Source organism: Alligator mississippiensis, chromosome 4 (genome assembly GCF_030867095.1).
Source record: "Alligator mississippiensis isolate rAllMis1 chromosome 4, rAllMis1, whole genome shotgun sequence".
Classification (NCBI taxonomy): domain Eukaryota; kingdom Metazoa; phylum Chordata; order Crocodylia; family Alligatoridae; genus Alligator; species Alligator mississippiensis.
The window spans coordinates 46,754,689-46,774,067 of record NC_081827.1 but is presented as its reverse complement, the minus strand read 5'-3'; the positions used below and the strand labels follow the sequence as shown (position 1 = coordinate 46,774,067).

Sequence of the window (19,379 nt, the reverse complement as noted above, 5' to 3'; positions counted from 1 at the left end):
TCAAAAAACAATTGTGAGAGAGTGGAATAGCTTCTGTTCTTGGCAGCAACATTATATGTGGTTAGGCCAAGGCCTTTTGACACTGGTCAAAGCTCTGTTTTGTGGATTGGCTGAGGCATCTGCTAACATTCCGTATATTAATTTTCTTAATTTCCCCCCCCCCCCCCCATACACACACATTTCTAATGGCAATATCTCATTTCTAATGGGCAATTCTAATGGGCAATTCTAATAGGAATATCACACACAAGAAGATAGTTCTGTGGAGGAGCTGGGTAAAACCATGAGTAGGAATCTAAACAGAGAAAGAAAAGGGACCTATGTTAAAAGTGAACCCTACCTTTCTCAAAATATAAAAAGAATTGTAGGTTGATGTCGTGTTGGTCCAAGGACATAGGCACACAAAGTTCTTTGGGTAGATGTGGTATCTTTTATTAGACCAAGTAAGCAGTTGGAAAAATTGTTCTTTTGAAATTTTCAGCTACAAATACCCTTCGTCAGGCATGTGAAGAACAATTTCTCCAACTATTTAGTTGGTCTAATAAAAGATATCACATCTACCCAAAGAACCTTGTCAGCCCACTTAAACTGGCATAATCTTCAGCTCTTGCCTCCTTCTAAATGCCTTGTGGGGCTCTAGCTCTGTCTCTCTAGGAGCCCTGTCTCAAATTTCTAAGGCTGAGATGCCAGCCCTACCGTATCCACAGCCAGAGAATTAGGCAAAAGAGCTTGGAGAGATGTGGGCAAGCAGGCAATGACTATAGGTCTCTGCCTTTTGGCTAAGATAGAGTTCTCTCTCCTCTTCATTCCATAACCCAGCTCTTGGGAAGCAACCTTATATATATATGTATATATATATATGTATGTACCTAGTTCAAGGCCAAATCAGTTCCAACTTCAATGGGGCAAAGCCCAATAGTTAAGCTTCAAAATTTGACTGAGCAGAGTTCAATTGTCAAGTGTGTGCGCTCTACCAGTGGGCAAGTATTGGTCTCGAGGAAAAGGCAATCAGGACTCGTTGTAGAGATTACATCTTTAATTGGACCAACAAGATTTTTGCAAAACAAAATTCTTGAATTGCAAGCTTTCAGGCACAAACACCCTTCATCAGGCATTGGAGAGCATACTGTAAAAGTACCACTGGGCAGGTATCCTCCCTCCCAGACCCATCCCCCTGGGGCTTCAGATACTCCCCAAATCCAGACAGGCATCCTACATGCAAGAAGCCCCAGGCCTGAGGATGCCCCCAGTCTCTCGCTTGATCTTAGCCAAAAGGCCGAGACCTACAGTCCTTGCCTGCTTGCCTGCCTCTCTCCAAGCTCTTTTGCCTAATTCTCTGACTGTGGATAAGGTAGGGCTGGCATCTCAGACATTTGGGACAGAGCTGACATTGCCTGCCGCCAGCTGGGCCGAGAAGAGCCCGGGGGGTGCCCGCAGCGGCCGGGACAGCAGGCACGTCCCCGGGGGCGGCTCCCGCCCAGGGCACTGCCCGGCGCTTCGCTGCGAGGATGCCGCAGCCCTTCGGCAGAGGCGGGGGGCGCTGCTCTTACAGAAGAAAGACGCGGGGGCGGGTGTCAAGCGACGACCCCCAGCCCCCTCAGGGTCATTTCGGGTCCGATTCGCCCTTCTCCATCGGCGGCGGCAGCGCGGCGGCGGCGAGCGCGGGCCCCACTCCCGGCACCCCCGCGCCATCTAGCGCCGAGAAGCGGCCGCGCCGGGAGCCGGAGCCGGAGCCGGAGCCGGGAGCGGAGAGCAGCGCAGAGGGAGGGAACCAGCTCGCGGCCCCGTCCCGGCTTCTCGCCGCGCTCCCAAGCCCGGAGGCGCCGCGGGCGGGCGGGCGGGCGGGCGGGGTGGAGCAAGGTCCGCCCGGGCCGGGGTGCCCTCGCCGCCACCGCCGCCGCTTCTCCAGCCCAGTCACTCGCGCCGCCCGCCCCAGCCCTGCAGCCCGGAGCGGGCGGATCGGCGCGGTGCCGCCGTCCTTCCCCGCGGAGCCGCCCGCCGCCGCCGGAGCCATCTGCGGGAGGCGAAGGAGCAGCAGCCGCAGCGGGGCCGAGGCCGGAGGAAGCCGCAGCGGCTGGCGCGGCGCGGCGGCGGCATGGCCCACCCGCAGGAAGGGACGGACGCGGCAGCCCTCCCGCGCCCCTGCTGCCGCCGCCGCCGCCTGCCTGCCCCGCGCTCGGCCCGCCGCAGCCCCGCGGCACGGCCGCCGGCCGGACCCCCCGCCCCGAGCGCCGCCTCCCGCTGCGGGGCGTGACCCCCGCGCCGCGCCGCTCCCCCGGGAACTTGTTGCTCCCTCCCGCCCGGCCGCGCCCGCCCCATGTCCCCGTCGCCCGCCCGCCCGCCTGTCCCCGCGGGGCGCGGACGCAACGCGGAGGCTCCATGCGACTGAGCGCGCTCGCCGGACCCGCCAGGTACGTGCCCCGCACCCGCGACGCCGTGGGATCAGCGCGGCCGCCCCCCGCGCCCCGCAGGCGCCGCCCGCAGCGCCCGGCCGCGCCCTCCGCCGCGCTTCCTCCCAGCAAAACTTGTCTGGAAGTTGAACGTGGCCGCCCGGAGCTCCCGCCGGCTCCGCAGGGGGCCCGCTCGGGAGGGGGCGGCCGCCCGCTCTGCCCACTCCCCCCGGGGCCCCGCAGCTCTCGGGGAGGGGAGGGGAGGGGAGGGCCGTGGGAGGGGCTCGCCAGCGCCCGGCATCCCGCTCAAGGGGCTCGGGCAGGAGCGGCGGAGAAGAGCCGGGCTGGGGGCACTGGCGGAGAGGCCGAGAAGAGCCCCCCCTCTCCTCAGGTGGCTGCACTGAGGAAGCAAGAGCCATCGGCTGGTGACTCGCGTTTGCACCTCTCTCTTCTGTCTACATGCAACATATGGAGCTTTTCTCCACCAGAGCCAGCTGGTAGGGAGGGGGAGGCACTGGTTTCACTGCACACGGGGACATCATGACTTTCCCTGTCTCCTGATCTCTTCTGCTGACTGACTAGCAGACAGTGGTTGGGAGACAAAAGAGGAGCAGGCAACATTTTCAGGACAGCCTTCGCTATTTAGGCAGAGTAACAGCACTTAGGAGCCTGCAGGACCTGGCGTGGCTTTGGGAGTGTTTGAGCGTTTGTGATTCATTCAGGGTTTTGTGGTTTGTTTTTTTTAATTTATGTATTTAGTGGCCAAGCCAGGATTGGCTCTGAAGTGATCCCTCAGCAAAAGCAGCCTTAGCAGCTTGGACCATGGCAGCAGGAGTAGCAGCTTGGTTGCCCTTTGCCCGGGCAGCAGCCATAGGATGGATGCCAGTGGCCACAAGTCCCATGCCAGCTGCTCCCCGGCAGGAGAGAAAGCGAAGCCAGGACTCTCTGATTGTGCTGAATGTGAGCGGCATCCAGTTCCAGACTTGGCTGGATACCCTGGAGCGCTACCCGGATACGCTGCTGGGCAGCTCAGAGCGAGACTTCTTCTACCACCCAGAAACGCAGCAGTACTTTTTTGACCGAGATCCTGATATCTTCCGTCACATACTCAATTTCTACCGTACAGGGAAGCTTCATTACCCCCGGCAAGAGTGCATCTCGGCATACGATGAGGAGCTGGCCTTCTTTGGCATCATCCCTGAGATCATTGGCGATTGCTGCTATGAGGAGTACAAGGATCGTCGGCGTGAGAACGCCGAGCGCTTGCAGGATGATGCTGACCAGGAGCATGCAGCCGAGAACTCCCTGCCTTCCATGACGGCTCGGCAGAGGATGTGGCGGGCCTTTGAAAACCCACACACCAGTACACTGGCCCTGGTCTTCTACTATGTCACTGGTTTCTTCATTGCTATTTCTGTCATCGCCAATGTGGTGGAGACAGTGCCCTGTGGCATAAGTCCTGGTCGTATCAAGGAGCTGCCCTGTGGAGAGCGCTATGCTGTAGCTTTCTTCTGCCTGGATACAGCTTGTGTCATGATTTTTACTGTTGAGTATTTGCTGCGTTTGGTGGCAGCTCCCAGCCGCTACAAATTTGTGCGCAGTGTCATGAGTATTATTGATGTAGTCGCCATCATGCCCTATTACATTGGCTTGGTGATGACAGATAATGAGGATGTCAGTGGGGCCTTTGTGACACTGCGTGTCTTCCGTGTCTTCCGGATCTTTAAGTTTTCCCGCCACTCGCAGGGGCTGCGTATCCTGGGCTACACGCTGAAGAGTTGTGCCTCAGAGTTAGGCTTTCTCCTCTTTTCACTTACCATGGCCATCATCATCTTTGCCACGGTCATGTTTTATGCAGAAAAAGGTTCATCAGCCACCAAGTTCACCAGCATCCCTGCTGCTTTTTGGTACACCATTGTCACTATGACAACACTGGGGTAAGTGGAGATGGGTTTGGCCAGGGCCAACATTTCACTGAATTTATTGGCACGCGTGGGGCAATGTTCAATTTCAAAAACTTTATTAGAAAATGCAAGACAGTACATTTTTGTTACAGAAACTGTATGGACTTGAGCAGGTGCTTTTTAAATCTATGAAACAGTTTACATATGTGAATAGGTTTCAGCATGCTGCAAAAATTAAGGGGCCCCAGAGATAAAAGTTTGAACTTTTTAAAAATCAAAATTAAGGCAAGTTTCTTTGCCAGTTCTTATTGCACTTTGCTCAGTTTGACAGTGAAATTAGAATATTTTTCAAAGCCTCTGCAAAGTGTGAGTGCGTGTTTTGTTATTTGAATACTCCCATTTTACCAGGTACTGGTACTTACCAAATAATGTCTAGATATTGTCTTGAATACTGTAGAGTAATCATTATTCACAAAATAATAAGTAAACCTTAAACTTATCAAAGGATCAGCCCTGATGTAATTTAAATCACTGGCAGATCTCCCATTGATTTCAGTGGCACCGGTATTTGGCCCCAAGTCAATGGCATATGTTATCCAATGTATACATATGAAAGTGCCTGTGAAGCTGATTGAGGAAGTCTGATTAATATGTGCGACAGGTCTAATTCAGGAATATATATGTTAAAAGTATGTTATATATGTCAGAGTTTAGCTGCTTCCTTAGAGTTTGAAAGTATAAAATGCCACTGTTGACATTAAGATTCAATGGTTTTTCATAGTAAGGTAGATTACTTATTTAGGAACGGTGATGGAGATATTAATGGTATTGATGTTGTATTGTAGCAGCTTAGAGAAAATTGTAGAAATATTTTTGTTTCTGGCTAACAGAGATTTAGGAAGGTTGATTAATTTGAGAAGGCAGTTTTTCATCCTGTCCTCAGTTCTGAGCTGTCTTGTCATAGCTATGGTACTGAATATGTAAAGTAGGCTTTTTCACTGAAAATTACTACTGCTAGTTGTTTTATATCTGTATGCATTAAAAGATGAAAAAGTTCCATTGTCACCAGTTTCATTAGTCAAACAATGTGTCATCATAAATGCTGTGATTTATGAAACATGCATTACTGGCTTATTTTAACAAAGTGAAAGAAACCTGTATTATAGGATAGTTTATTTGTTTCCTATAATCGTAGTAGAGATTGGAAAACCATGTACAAAACTTTAAAGATAAAGGAGCTGCATTATGTGATATTTTTTATATAGAGCTTTTATCTTTAGTACGCTATACCAAATAAAGACAAATATTGTAAATGCAAATTGTCCATACTTCTGGTAATAGCGTGTAATGCCAGGAGGCTCTGGCAAGTTTATTTTATTATTTTTTTATTTTCTCTATCACAAAAGTTTTATTCTGGTTGCAGTTTTAAATTGTGTTTCTGCATTTTATTGTTATTTAAACGGTTATAATTTCAGCAAAATTATTCACAGTTTTAAAAACTGATAAAAATAAATATCACTGAACATGCAATAACAACAATAGAGTTTAATCTGTATTTGTTAATAATGACTTATTTTTCTTGGATAGTTATTGAAAATCCTGTCCATGGTCCTGAACAGTATACTGTTTTCATATGGTTGAAATTCCTCTTGAATTTTATTTTCCCAGGTTTTTAAAAGCATTTGAGACTCTGGATAAAAGTTTCAAAAGCACCTGGATGATTTGGGAGCCTCATTCTCATTGAAAGTTACTGGGACTTAAGAACCTACATCCTGTTTTCAAAGTGCCTCAGGTTCCTAAATCACTTAGTGTCAGATTTTTAGCATTTACACATCCAAAAATTCAAGTAGGTTAAACATTCTTAGACAGTCAACTCGGTTTGGAGGGTAATTACACAGGGACCCAGATTTGTCCTTTAACATTTTTGATAAAACATCATTTTGGAAAACTTTTAATCAGCATGCAAACTGGATAATGCTCTTCTTTTGATATCTTGTTAGCTATGTAAATACTGTGTTAAAATGTGAAATAGTGATAAATAATTGGAATAGAATTAATAACATTACAAGTACTGACATCATTTCAGGTTGGTGTTGTAAGCATAGGGAAAGGGTGGAAGTTACAAGGGAAAACTGCAAAGGTAAATCAAAGTGGAATATTCTTATTAGTGGTAACTTGGATGAAAGGTCACGTCTTGCCATCCTCACTTAGGCAAAATTGAAGTTTTAAAGTTTTATTTAAATAAATGCTCTAGAAGGTGGCCGGACATGAGACAAGTTCTTTACTTGCAAGCAAAATTAATTATACTCTTGTTTCTTTTTTCATGATAACTGTGCTTAGCAAGTTACATAAAATGTTATAAAACTCCATGGACTCTAATGCTCAATAATAATCTAATTTTATTTGAGTTTTGGAGACTAGGTATATTTATACAATATGTGAGTTAGCAAGGGTATTGAGTGGCAACCTTAGCAATTTGGGGAGTTATCATCTTGGAAGCAGAGCTATATTTGTCAGTTCTGCATGATTGCTGAGCAATTAAACCATCTTAAAAAAACATAGATTAATTTTCTCTGCAGAGTGCCAATGACTTCAAATATTGCTGCATTTTTAGACTCCAAGGACATCCCAACTTCTTGATCTAAGTGGTTGGGATTGTTCATAGAGATGGAGAATTGTAGTAAAATTTGAATTGAGAAATGTGGTTTAGAAATACAGCATGTGTACATATTTAAGTTGAGAAAAATGTATTTAAATATCAGGTCAGCTTTTAAGCCAAAATAATAAGTGAGAGAGATGAGTGAATAGCAAGTATTAGATAAAAACTGAGAAAAGGTATTGCAGAAAAACGTGGAAGTTCAGGGCAATAATGAAGGCCAGAGAAACTGCAATCAGCTGCATTATGGAGGTGCAAAGATCAAGAAATGGGGTAGGAATAGAATCAGAACCAAAAGAATAATGTTTGTTGGAACTGTGGCTGTTAGATGTACACGAATGCTTTTGGAACACTCGCACCCTCTGTGACTTGGTAGTGGCACTTTCTGTGCTATCCGGCAGTTTGATAAACTAATGGCTTTCTTTCTGCCAGTGCTGTAGACAACAAATGAGCTGGAGAAGCCTGGGTCAAGGTTTTGTAGTAATGGTGGAAGGGCAGTATTTCTTTGTAGATCTTGTGTCAGTTTTTGTACAACGGTTTGTATGTAGTGTTATATATTATGCTTTAAATAAAGAATGTTGTGATCTTTTGTGACTAGTTCAAAAGCAATCACACAGGCATATGAAATAGTACCTTCATATTTATAGGCCTTACACTGTATGGCTTTGTCAGATCATATAACACTTTCATAGGTGAATTACAGACTTTACAGAAGGCTGTTTAAAAATAAGAAAATGGGAATGTAAAACTTCTATTATTATTATTATTATTATTATTATTATTATTATTATTATTAATTCATAATGCAAACAATGTGAAGTATTAAGTAGCAGATGGACACATTTCCTATCCTTAGCAGCCAAGAAGATGATGTGCACATCTCTCTAGGCAAGAAAGAGCTGCAAAGAGCTTCACTGTTAGAATCAGGAGGCAGTGGAATACACTGCTGAGGGAAACTGTGTAATCTCCATCACTGGAGGTTTTGAGGAAGAAGGTGGAGAAGCATTAAGCCCCCTCTACAAGTTCCAGGTATTGCACAGTTAACTGGTCAATTGTGCAATTACCTGGAGACTAGCTACACTTGCAAGGTAACTATCACACAACTTTTCAGGTTTAACCTTATACCTGATTTCAGGTCTAACTTTATAGCTGAGTTTCAATTTGCACATGTAGCAGGGTCTTCCCTGTTGCTGGGAACCCCATCAGCTGTGTGCTTCCAGCCACAGGGGTACATCATATCCAGTGGAAAAACCCTTGTGCCCTAAGAATCACAGTAGCCATAATCCCCAGGGTCCAGGGTTTTCACACACCCTCGGACCCTGGGGATTGCAACTGCTGTTATCCCTAGAGATCAGGGAGGTAAATGAAACCCCTGGATCCTGGGGATCATGGCTGCTACAATTCCTAGGGCTCTGGAAAGTGGGGCAGAGCAACTAAAGTTAGATAGATCGATGTAGGGCATTTAAAAAAAAAATCCTTTCCCTCTCTCCCCCAGTGGTTTCTAGCAGCCCCAGGGTGGGGGAGTTTCCCCTGCATCAGTCCTTTGGTCCCAATTGTTTCCCATACCCCTGGGGTGGAAGGGTCACCCCTGTGGCAATCTTCCAGTCCTGGGGCAGGTGTGGGGTGTCCTTGTGACTAGGAATCCCTCAACTGGTTTGTTGGGCTCCCAGCTGTGGGTACTTGCTTTTTGCCAGTGGAGGGAGAGCCTGGTATCAGGCTCCCCCTGCACCAGCAATAAGATATGATGGAATGTAATGCATACCCCTCAATCACACCGCCTGCCATACATGTATGGCATGGCAGAAGGCATGACTGTATGATTGGCGCATTAGATCTCATTGCGCCTTTACCTCCACATCTTGCAAGGGTCTTTGTCAGAGATGATCTAGAATAGCTATGCCTCGAATGTTCTGTAAAGAGCAACAATTGGAAGGCCAGGGAGAATCATCCCGCGACATACTTCCATGGATTGCTGAGAGATCATGGGAGGAGCCCTGCATCCCAGAGCATGTGGATGTTGGAAAAGACTGTGTTCAGTAGCAGAAGAATGAAGCAGAGCTCCACAGTCTGTTTAGTTATCAAATAAGATTAAAGGAGCTAAAATAAATTTATGCAGGGATTACAGAAAGGGGTGTGAAAGTCATGCATGCTGTTCCTAGGTTGCAGGGCAGAGTAGAAGGGCTTTGGTTCTGAACTTTACTTCTGAAGTTTGTGAAAACCAGGAAGTTTATGCACATGGAGCTTGGGAAGGATTTTTTCCCCCATCTTTCACTGAAGGTGCCGTGGTTTTATTCTCCTTCTTCCAAAACTTTAGGTGTTGGCTACAGCCAAGGCTGGAAATTTTGACAGGGGTGTGCCAGAGCTCCTACTGGGTCTATAATCCAGGGGTTCTGGTGAAGATCTTGCCCTTCCGCTCAAGGTCAGACCTATCACCACATATGGGATCAGGCTGGAATTCCACCCTATGGTCATATTGATACAGACTTTGCATGGGCGGGGTGGGGGGGCATGGCCCTCTTCCTTGGCTCTGCATGGGGTGTGGGGCAGCCATGGCCCTTTTCCTTGGCTCTCTTGAATGCATTTTAATAACCCTTGATTTGGAGGAACATTGACAGCCCTCATCCCCCTGCTTTACCTACGGTAGGTTAGGGTACTCTTGGTCTTTTGGATCAATAGCTTTGTAGTTATATGACAGGGATGATCAAGTAGTTCTTAGGAATAGGTTAAACAGGCACTTTTGGATGCGCATAAGGATAATCCTGCTTCAAGCAGGGGATTGGACTAAATGACCTCAGAAGGTCCATTCCAGCCCTACTTTTATATGGCTCTATGATTCTGACGTAAGGGAGTGGGGATGATAGGCCTCCTGCTTTCCTAAACTTGTAAAGTCTGTTCTCCCACTTCACCATTCCCCCCACATTCTTTTTGCACATTTGAAGTATACTCCCTCTACATATTTCTTTCTTTTCTTCTACAGTGCTAACATCTGACTTCACCAGCTCTGATTTTGATGAACTCAAACCATGTCTTCTCTCTGGTTCTCTTATCCTCATTTGAGACAAATTTACATTTTATGTCAAAGACCCCATTGCCTTTATTTCCTTCTGCTTCCTTCCACTAGCTTCCTTATTTATCTGTCATCTCTGGACCAAATCTTCCATTTGTTGCAATTGCTGTTCTTCTGATCTGATCTTTACCCATGTCAGTTCCCCTCTGTGACGTTCACTTTCTCAATCACCAGAAAATCCTGTTCAGCATTTCACACTGTGTGTTTTCTCACAAACACCCTATTATTGAGAAGACAGATATTGAATGCACCCACAGATGAGAAAAAATGCAAGAAAAGAATAAAAACTTGTGAATCCTAACTTCACCAGTAGTTTCATTAAAACCCATAAAACTATTTTTGTATGTAAGAGCTATTCATATGAGTAAAGATTTTCAAAACTGCCCCCTTATTTCTCTATTTTTATTTAACTACTTGCTGTTATTACTTGTATGTTTGATAGTTTTCTTTTTCCAATAGCAATTTTCTGTTTTCGTATTCTTGTACAAAACCAAGTGATAATATTAGACACTCAAAAATTTTACATTTTGAGTTTTCCTCCTCTCCCCCCTTTCTCCATTTTGGAGATTTTTAGTCTGAATAGCTAGATTAACATAAATCAGAGGATGGTTAGAGTGTAATGTAACAACCTTCAAAACCCACTACTTAAAATTCAGAAAGTGTTTCAGGGAAAAATTGAAATATTGGAAAATAAATGGTCACTTTGGTTATAATAACACATATTTTATCCACTAATACAAAGCTGATTCAGCCTGCATTGCTTAGCTATATGGCTAGAAAGAAAGCATGGGTTATTATATATGGCTTCAGTTTCCTTCACTAGTGAACAACTTGTATGACTTAAAGGTCATGCAGAGTTCTTGGAGGCAAGAAAATGTGTTTAGTTAATGCAGTGTCCTTGAGCATGAATTTTCTTACAGCTACAAAGCGTGTACAAGTGGTGTTTAGAAAAACGAATTTTCTGTCAATCTAACTTATTTACTTTGTGTGGTGGAAACAGATGGAAATTAGTTTTCTTGCCATTATTATGAGTCAAGAATAACAACACCTATATTGGTGGTGGTGTGGAGGCAACAACAAAAATATGTCAACACGGTGAAATAGAAAGAACTGATATGCATAATTGCAACTGGCATCCCATTTATTGATTATAGCTCATCATGGGCATTTATACACATACTTTTTTCTCCTGCAATGTGCTGGAAATCCTCCTCTTTGGAACAGACTCGATTAATCACACAGGAGCTGAAGCAGACTGTGCTGCGCCACATGCAGTTGTATAGGCGGTGAAATGTGCATCAGCACACAGAAAATGGCAGCAGTGCGCTTTTGAACTAAAGCACCTCCGATATGTTTTAGTTCAAAAGCGCACAGCTGCCATTTTCTTATCACTGACATGCATTTTGCCACTTATGTAAGTGCAAGCGTTACAGCTCCAGGCGCTTTGCCCAGCGCTGAGGTGCTTGCATGTGTAAAAATACCCCATGTGACTGATTCTCAGCTAATATCCAAATGATATTAAAGGCCTGACTTCAGTGATAAAAAAAATTCAAGAAGTTCACATTGAATGGTGACACACTATTTTTAACTCATACAATTATGAATTTCTCTGCCTCTGCATAGATAAGAAGTCAAGTTTTAAAACATAAATATCTAAATATAGCTTTAAGATAGCCTACTACATATGAAGCTGTTTGGAAAAGGAAACTATACTGATTAACACTAAAACTTGTAAAGAATCTTGAAATAAAATATGTATCTAAAATGATGACATTTCACAAGCACAAGGAAAGAATTTAACTTACTATGCTGTTCATTTCCCCAGAATAAACATTTGAAAAAATCAAAGTATAATCTGTTTTTCACCTCACTGAAGTTTTATCCCAGGATAGTTTGTTAACTACTGTGGAGTTACTTCTAATGTACATCCAGGTAAGTGAGAGGAGAATCATATTCTATAGGTAATAAACAAATGCAGTGTTTGCAGGAAACCCACAGACATAGTTTAAATTCAGGCTCATCACATTTCATCAGCTGTTGACACAGTGGTGGAAAAGATACTTACTGTATATATCTATACCAGTCACTCATCAGGAAGTGAGTGAGAGCAAAGATTTTTATATAAGACATAGTCTATAAAACAATTTTCTTGCACTGCTGGTGAAATAGAGAAAAGGTTTTTAAATTCACAGGCTGTACATTAAAATGATAGCTCTATGTTCTGTTGCATTATTCTGGAACAATAATAATTACCATGCTTGGACTGTTACCTTTAACCACAATTAACAGCCTAATTCTACCATCACATTTGCAGTATATACACCTAAAGTAAGTTTTGGCTGCAGGATATTATTTGAGTCTAACACATTCTAGATAATATTTTATAATCATGCTTTTTGGTACTTAATTAAAGTGTACAAAAAAAGCCAAAAAAGGAACAATCATACTGCAACACTGAAAAATTTGTATTATTTTCTCAAACACTGTTTTAAATAAATGTGAGATGAGAGAGAAAATATATTCTACCTTTTAGGTACAACAAGTGGTATACTTCTTAATGTAAACATTAAGAGAGAAATATTTGAATATAAATCTTTTCATGTGTATATCTGTTGAGAGAAGAGACCAAACTTAACATTAGCACTCATGAAAATTATGTAGCTTTTGGTCCATCCCTGAATGGTTTTGGTCTATATTTAATAACATTTGCTCATCAGACATCCTGAAACAATTATAATCCAGCACTCTCATATTTTGAATTTGCTAAAGCAGTTATACCCATTTCCTCCCACTACAAAATGGCACTTCAAAAGATAAGAGAAGGTAATAAGCATGTTTTAGTAGCTGGTCTAAGTATTCTGATCCATTCTGCATATGCCCCTAGTTACCACACGTTCAAATCCCATTCCACACTTTCAAAAGCTGATAAATAAGCATAAACATTTTGCTATGCTTGGATAAGACCTTGCAAACCAAAGCCCTGTCTCTGTGAATATTAAAGATCCAGTGACAACTTTCATGAGCAAAATAATTTGCTCTGATGCCCTTGGCAAAACAGTGTTTCCTTTTTGACACACTTCTGCATTGTGCTTTGCACTGATTGGCTAGAATTCTATATCCTCAAGGTACCAGCATTTTAAGGGAACTGTGTATATGCATTTAATTTGGGCTTGATCATTATTAAAATAAAGGTTTAAAGAAAAGCTTCCACTGACTTCAGTGAAAGCAGGATTAGGAGCTTTGCAAAAGTTGAAAATGTTGCATACCTATGTTATTACTATAAATAAATTCATATTTTACATCCCACCCCACACACACACACCATCACCACCACACACGCAGCTCCAATGCAGTCCTGGGACTGGAACCAGAAAAACAGCTGCTGCTGCTTAAGTACAGTTGCCACATTCCTGAGGTTGAATCACTTGCCAGCAGAAGGAGTTTTTTCTGCCACCAAAGCTACACCAGTTCCTCCAAATAGCGGAAAGTTCCACCAGAAAGGAGCCGCCTTCTGTCATTGCAGCTGCATCTACACTGAGGATTTTGCCAGTAAAGCTACCTCAGTCACAGGATAAGAGCTATTCTCATATCTTTGCCAACAGCTCTGCAGGCAGAAGTTTATAATGCAGGCAATGATTAAATAGCCTTATTTTCAAAGATGCTAAGTACTACCTGGTCCTTTTGGAAGCAGTGAGGTTTATGGGTACTCAGCACATGTGAAAACACACCTTTTCTATGTTTATGTAATACCACAGAAGAGTAATTACGTGTGCATAATTTTTAAGGAAGGTTGTGTAACTTAGCAGTCAAAGGGGAAAATGCCTTTGAGAGAAATTTGCTAACACAACTAAGGGAAAATCTAGCCTTTGGTTTACAGTGTTCGGCTGTCAAGGCCTCTAATTTTAATTGAGCAGGACAGGAAGTTTAAGAAATGTTTGTTTTGTTAAGCATGCTTTACAATTTCATGTTCATTAGTTCTGGACCAATTACAATATTTTCCAATAACTGTGAAATTTTAAGAGAGAGGAAATACCACAACTTAAGCATCCAATTCTGAAAACTAGACAAGTCTGGGGATTTTATTGATTTCAGTGGGACAAGGATTTGGTGGAGACAGAAGAATTGATGGAAAGATTATGTGTAGTAAAAAAAGCTGATGTGCACTTAAAGGACAGAACCCTTTTTCACTGTATGCACCTAAGTGATAGTCACCAAGACAAGTGGGGATGTGGCAGGCAGGGGGAATATGATGGGGGAAGGGGCAGCAGTGACACACCAGCACTCCACCCCTGACCATTCTCTTGCCCCTCACTGATGAGCCATGCCCCCCTCCCACACCCTGCTGCTGCCCCTCACTCTGGACTTGCTGACACCAGCCCTGCCAGTGCCCCTCACTCCCAAACAGCAGTACCTTGCCCACCACCCCTTGCTGGTGCCCCTCACTCCTGACCCACAGCCCCCTCGTGCTGCCAGTGCCCTGTACACCTAACCTACAGGCACCCCTCCCATCCCCCATGCCCCTCACTCCTGATCCACAGCCCGCTGACCCCCTCCCAGCCCTGGCAGTGCCCCTAACTCCCAACCCACAGCCCCTGCCCCCCAGCCCTGCTGGTGTCCCTCACTCCTGACCTGTAGCCCCTGCCCCCCAGTGCTGCTGCTGTCCTGCGCTCTGGACCAGCAGCCTCTGTCCCCCCAGCCCTACTGGTGCCCCTCCCGACCTGCAGCCCTCTGCCCCACCCAGTCCCACTGCCCAAACAGCTCCCTCATTACGCATGCACGCCTGCTCTTGCGCTCGCTCACACACTCATTCACTCACTCTACTTGGTTGTTGGAGCCTGTGCGGCGAGCACATGACCCCCAACAGCCAATCAGCTTGCCTGCTGCTCCCAGCCCCAAGCAGCCAGCCTGGAAGAGCAGAAAACCAAGCCATTTGCTTTTATTTTAAAAACCCACCAGATGAGCACAGGGGTCCAAAAAAGAGGACATATCAGGAAAAGCCAGATGTATGGTAACCCTAAGTTTTAGATTTTATTTTTTTTGTCCACTGGGCAACCAAGAGAGGAGGATAGACGGACATAGGAGGAAGCAGTCAAGACAATGTGACTCCCCTGCTGCCCTAGATGGGAGAAAGACTTGGGTTCTAATTTGGATCTTTACTCCTAATATGGAAGAAACTTGCCCAATGTTCTCCATCCATATTATCCAATGGATATGAAATGGAAGGTTCAGTGTGTCATATTTCAAGAGGAAGGCTAAGAAGTGGTCTGGGTGATGCCTAGTCTGATGATAAATGCACACTGAAGCAGGTCTGTCCCTCTCAAGTGACAGGGGTGGGTTTTTAGTGTCCCAAATGACAAAAACATGATGGAGTCCCATTACAATCATTGAAATAAAACTGAACTCTGATTCCATGGTGTACTTTATGATTTTGTTACAATCATTATCATGTAAGACTCAGTGATGTCTTCATAGTACAGAAAGAGTTTATACTGAACAGCTGTTGTTTCTTTATGTTATGCATTAGCTTCTTTTATTTTCTGTTCTTAGCTGTCTGGGTTCTGCTTGCTGGCAGAGTTGAAGAGACTGAGCTGTGATGAGTGCTAGAAAGTTCAGGATTTAAGCAGAAAGAACGAGTGAGCTGCACAATTCAGAGAGTTGTATAACCCCCAGTTTCCATAATTTTCATGAGATACCTCTCAAGGTTACCAGGATTCAAAGAGAATGTCTACCCTGAAATATAGCAGAAACACTCAGGGTCACCCTCCACTAGCCCTAGCAAAATCAGCAATCCTTCCTGACACTATCACATTTTGTAGCCTCTTGATATTAAGCTTTTTATTCCTCAACTGGAGAAACCAATCCACAGACTACTTTTCTACCTTCTAGATGTAGTTTTAATTAGGTGGGGGGAGGTAGAGACAAGAAGTGGGGTGTGGAAGGCCCTGAAGTCAGGAACAGGATTGTGGGATTGCTGACCCTAAGCAGCAGTTCATGCATGCCCATAATTATCTGTTAGTTGTTAACATCCCATATAATTAGAGAATCATAGGAATGGAAGGGACCTTAAGGGTCATCTAAACCATGTTCCTGCACAAGTGCAGCATTAATTAATGCTTAAAGGTTTTGTTTTTTTTTTAATTTGAGTATTTATCTGTTGTCTGTTTCTTAAAAGTTTTGGAGAGGAGTCTTTGCTTTTCTTAGGATGCATACACACATTCAAATGAATTGGGAGAATTCTTCAGGTTTTGTTCTCCTGGTAGAAAAACTTATCCTGGAGCAGCAGGTACAGACATTCAAATTCTGAGGCCCTGAAGACCGGAGAGCTTTCAGAGCTGATACTGTACAGCCAGGAGGGACACCTATGCATACTTGTCTGCAGCAGAGCAGCAGAGTCTATCAAGTGACACACTAACTTTGCGGGGAGGGAGAAGGGGAGGGGCATAGGCAAATTAATGTCCAGGCCAGGTGGGCAGTTGCCCAGGGCCCTTCAGGAAATGGGAGCCCCTGGGAGGAAAAAGCAGGCAGCCCAGCATGCATATCATAGAATCATAGAATCATAGAAGTAGGGTCAGAAGGGACCTTGTAGATCTTCAAGTCCAACCCCCTGCCTGGGCAGGAGGGAAACTGGGCTCAAGTGACCCCAGCCAGGTAGGCATCGAGCCGCTTCTTAAAGACCCCCAGGGTAGGAACCAGCACCGCTTCCCTTGGAAGTTGGTTCCAGATCCTACCCGCCCTAACTGTGAAGTAATTCCTACAGATGTGTAATCTAAACCTACTCTCGAACAACTTGTAGCCGTTATTCCTTGTTATCCTGGGGGGTGCTAGGGGAAACAAGGTGTCCCCAAAACCCTTCTGGTCCCTGCTAGTGCGTTTATAGATGGTCACTAGGTCCCCCCTCAGCCTTCTCTTGTGAAGGCTGAACAGGTTCAGGTCCCGTAGTCTCTCATTGTAGGGTCTGCCCTGCTGTCCCCGGATCATGCAGGTGGCCCTCCTCTGGACCCTCTCAATGTTGTCCACATCCCTCTTGAAGTGGGGTGCCCAGAACTGGACACAGTACTCCAGCTGCGGCCTGACCAGTGTCGAGTAGAAGGGGAGGATCACCTCCTTGGCCCTACTCGAGATGCACCTGTGGATATACGATAGGGTCCGGTTAGCCCTGCCAACCGTGACCTCGCATTGTCAGCCCATGTTCATCTTGGAGTCAATAATGACTCCAAGATCCCTTTCTGCCTCCGTGCTCTCAAGAAGGGAGTTTCCCATCTTATAAGTGTGCTGCTGGTTACTACTGCCCACGTGCAGCACCCTGCACTTGTCCGTATTGAAATGCATCCTGTTTTTGTTAGCCCACCCTTGCAACCTATCCAGGTCTTGCTGCAGTCTTTCCCTCCTTACAAGCGTGCCCACCTCACCCCAAATTTTGGTATCATCAGCAAATTTGAACAGGTTGCTTTACACCCCATCGTCCAAATCGCTCATAAAGAAATTGAACAGTGCGGGCCCAAGGACCGAGCCCTGGGGACTCCGCTGCCCACTTCCCCCCAGGTTGAATATGACCCATCCACCACCACCCTCTGAGTATGACCCTTCAGCCAATTAGCAATCCATCTGACTGTGTAGGCATCGATGCCACAGTTGCCTAGTTTTTTAATGAGGATGGGGTGGTCGACAGTGTCAAAGGCCTTGTTGAAGTCCAGAAAGACTACATCCACGGCGACACCTGCATCCAATGCTTTTGTGACCTGATCGTAAAAGGCAACCAGGTTGTTCTGACATGACCTGCCCCTAATGAAACCGTGCTGATTTCCCCTGAGCATCATCCCCGATGCCGGCCCATCACAGATGTGCTCCTTGATGATCTTCTCAAAGAGTTTCTCTAGGATTGAGGTAAGACTGATGGGCCTATAGTTGCCCGGGTCCTCCCTCCTCCCTTTCTTAAAGATGGGGACCACATTGGCTATCTTCCAATCATCTGGCACCTGGCCTGAGCACCATGAGAACTCATAAAGCCTTGCCAAGGGCCCAACACTAACCCTTGCTACCTCCCTCAACAGCCTGGGGTGGAGAGCATCTGGACCTGCTGACTTGAACATGTCCAGCCCCTCCAGAAGCACTCTAACCCGGTCCTCACCCAACCTTAGGTATTGAGGCATTCCCCTCGAGTCCGTCTTGAAACATGGTGGGGGAGTCCCGGTCCCTGCACAAGAAAACAGAGGTGAAGAATTTGTTAAAGATGTCTGCCTTGTCCTCTGGCGCAACCACCAGATTGCCCAGCACATCTTGCAGGGGCCCCACATTTCCCGGTGCCTTCTTCATCCTCCCTATATATTTGAGAAAGGACTTTTTATTATCTTTAAACTTGGATGCCAGTCCTAGCTCTATGTCCGCCTCAGCTTTCCTAACAGCCACCCTACAGGCCAAAGCAGTGGAGGTATACTCTTCTTTGGAGATACCCCTTCTTTGGAGATATATGCATATGCAGGCTAGCTATAGGCATTTGGCATTCAGAGAGCAGGGAGCAGAGCTGCACAGCCCACTTACTGCTTGCCAGTAAGTTCGTAAAAGGGAAAAGGGGCTTGGGAGTGGGGGAAAATTGAAGCTCCCATGGTGAGGGAGGGGGCTGGGGCTGGAGCCAAGGTGCTGCCCAGCCCTAACCAGGGCAGTGCATGCCCAGGGCAGGAGCAGAGTGAAGGCTTGGGGAGGAGGGGCAGCTCCCTGTTGCTGCATGCATCCTGGGCCAGGAGAGGAATGGGAGGGGGGCATGTGCCCCCCAGATTTGTGCACAGGACAGACAGGCTGCATGCTGTTTACTCAAGTCTGTCTGCCTGCTGCCTAGAAGTGTGACTGGATGTCAGTGAAAATATAAATAGGTACAAATAGGAAAACTTGAGATAAAGCAGGGAAGGGAGGGGGGAGAAGGCAGGGGGGGAAAGTCCAAAGGGAAACAATACAGTGATAATACAAGGTAAAAATGAGGCTCCCAATGAAAAGGGAAATAGTTGGAAATCAGGAAAACAAAGGCAACAGAGTGGGGGAGGGGAATGGAAAAAAGGTGGGGGAAAGGAAAAATGTAAAAGGTCAGGTCAGTCAGGTACCTGGTGAATCAGATGTCAGGCAGATTGTAATGTGTCATAAATCCAGTGTCTATATTGAGTCAAGGGTTTAGGTTGTAGCCGTGTTGGTCTAAGGATATAGGCAGACAAGGTTCCTTGGGTGAATTTGATATCTTTTATTAGACCAACCCAAATGGTTGGAGAATAGTTATTAAGCAAGCTTTCGGGTTCAAAAACCCTTCGTCAGGCTAAGGACGCTGCAGCAGTTGCTGCGTGCTCTTCCTGGATGGAATGAAAAGTGAAGAAGCCAGG

General features: G+C 45.5%; 1 protein-coding gene across 1 annotated transcript in view; it reads left to right on the top strand.

The window, feature by feature from the left end:
• The first annotated feature begins 1,677 nt into the window (after window positions 1-1,677).
• KCND2 (potassium voltage-gated channel subfamily D member 2) overlaps window positions 1,678-19,379 on the top strand; it is a 496,266-nt gene continuing 478,564 nt past the window's right edge. Inside the window, exons 1-2 of the mRNA XM_059725944.1 lie at window positions 1,678-2,411; window positions 3,150-4,327. Coding sequence (XP_059581927.1) covers window positions 3,213-4,327 — 1,115 coding nt within the window. The 5' untranslated portion in view covers window positions 1,678-2,411; window positions 3,150-3,212. The remainder of the gene's footprint in view (window positions 2,412-3,149; window positions 4,328-19,379) is intronic.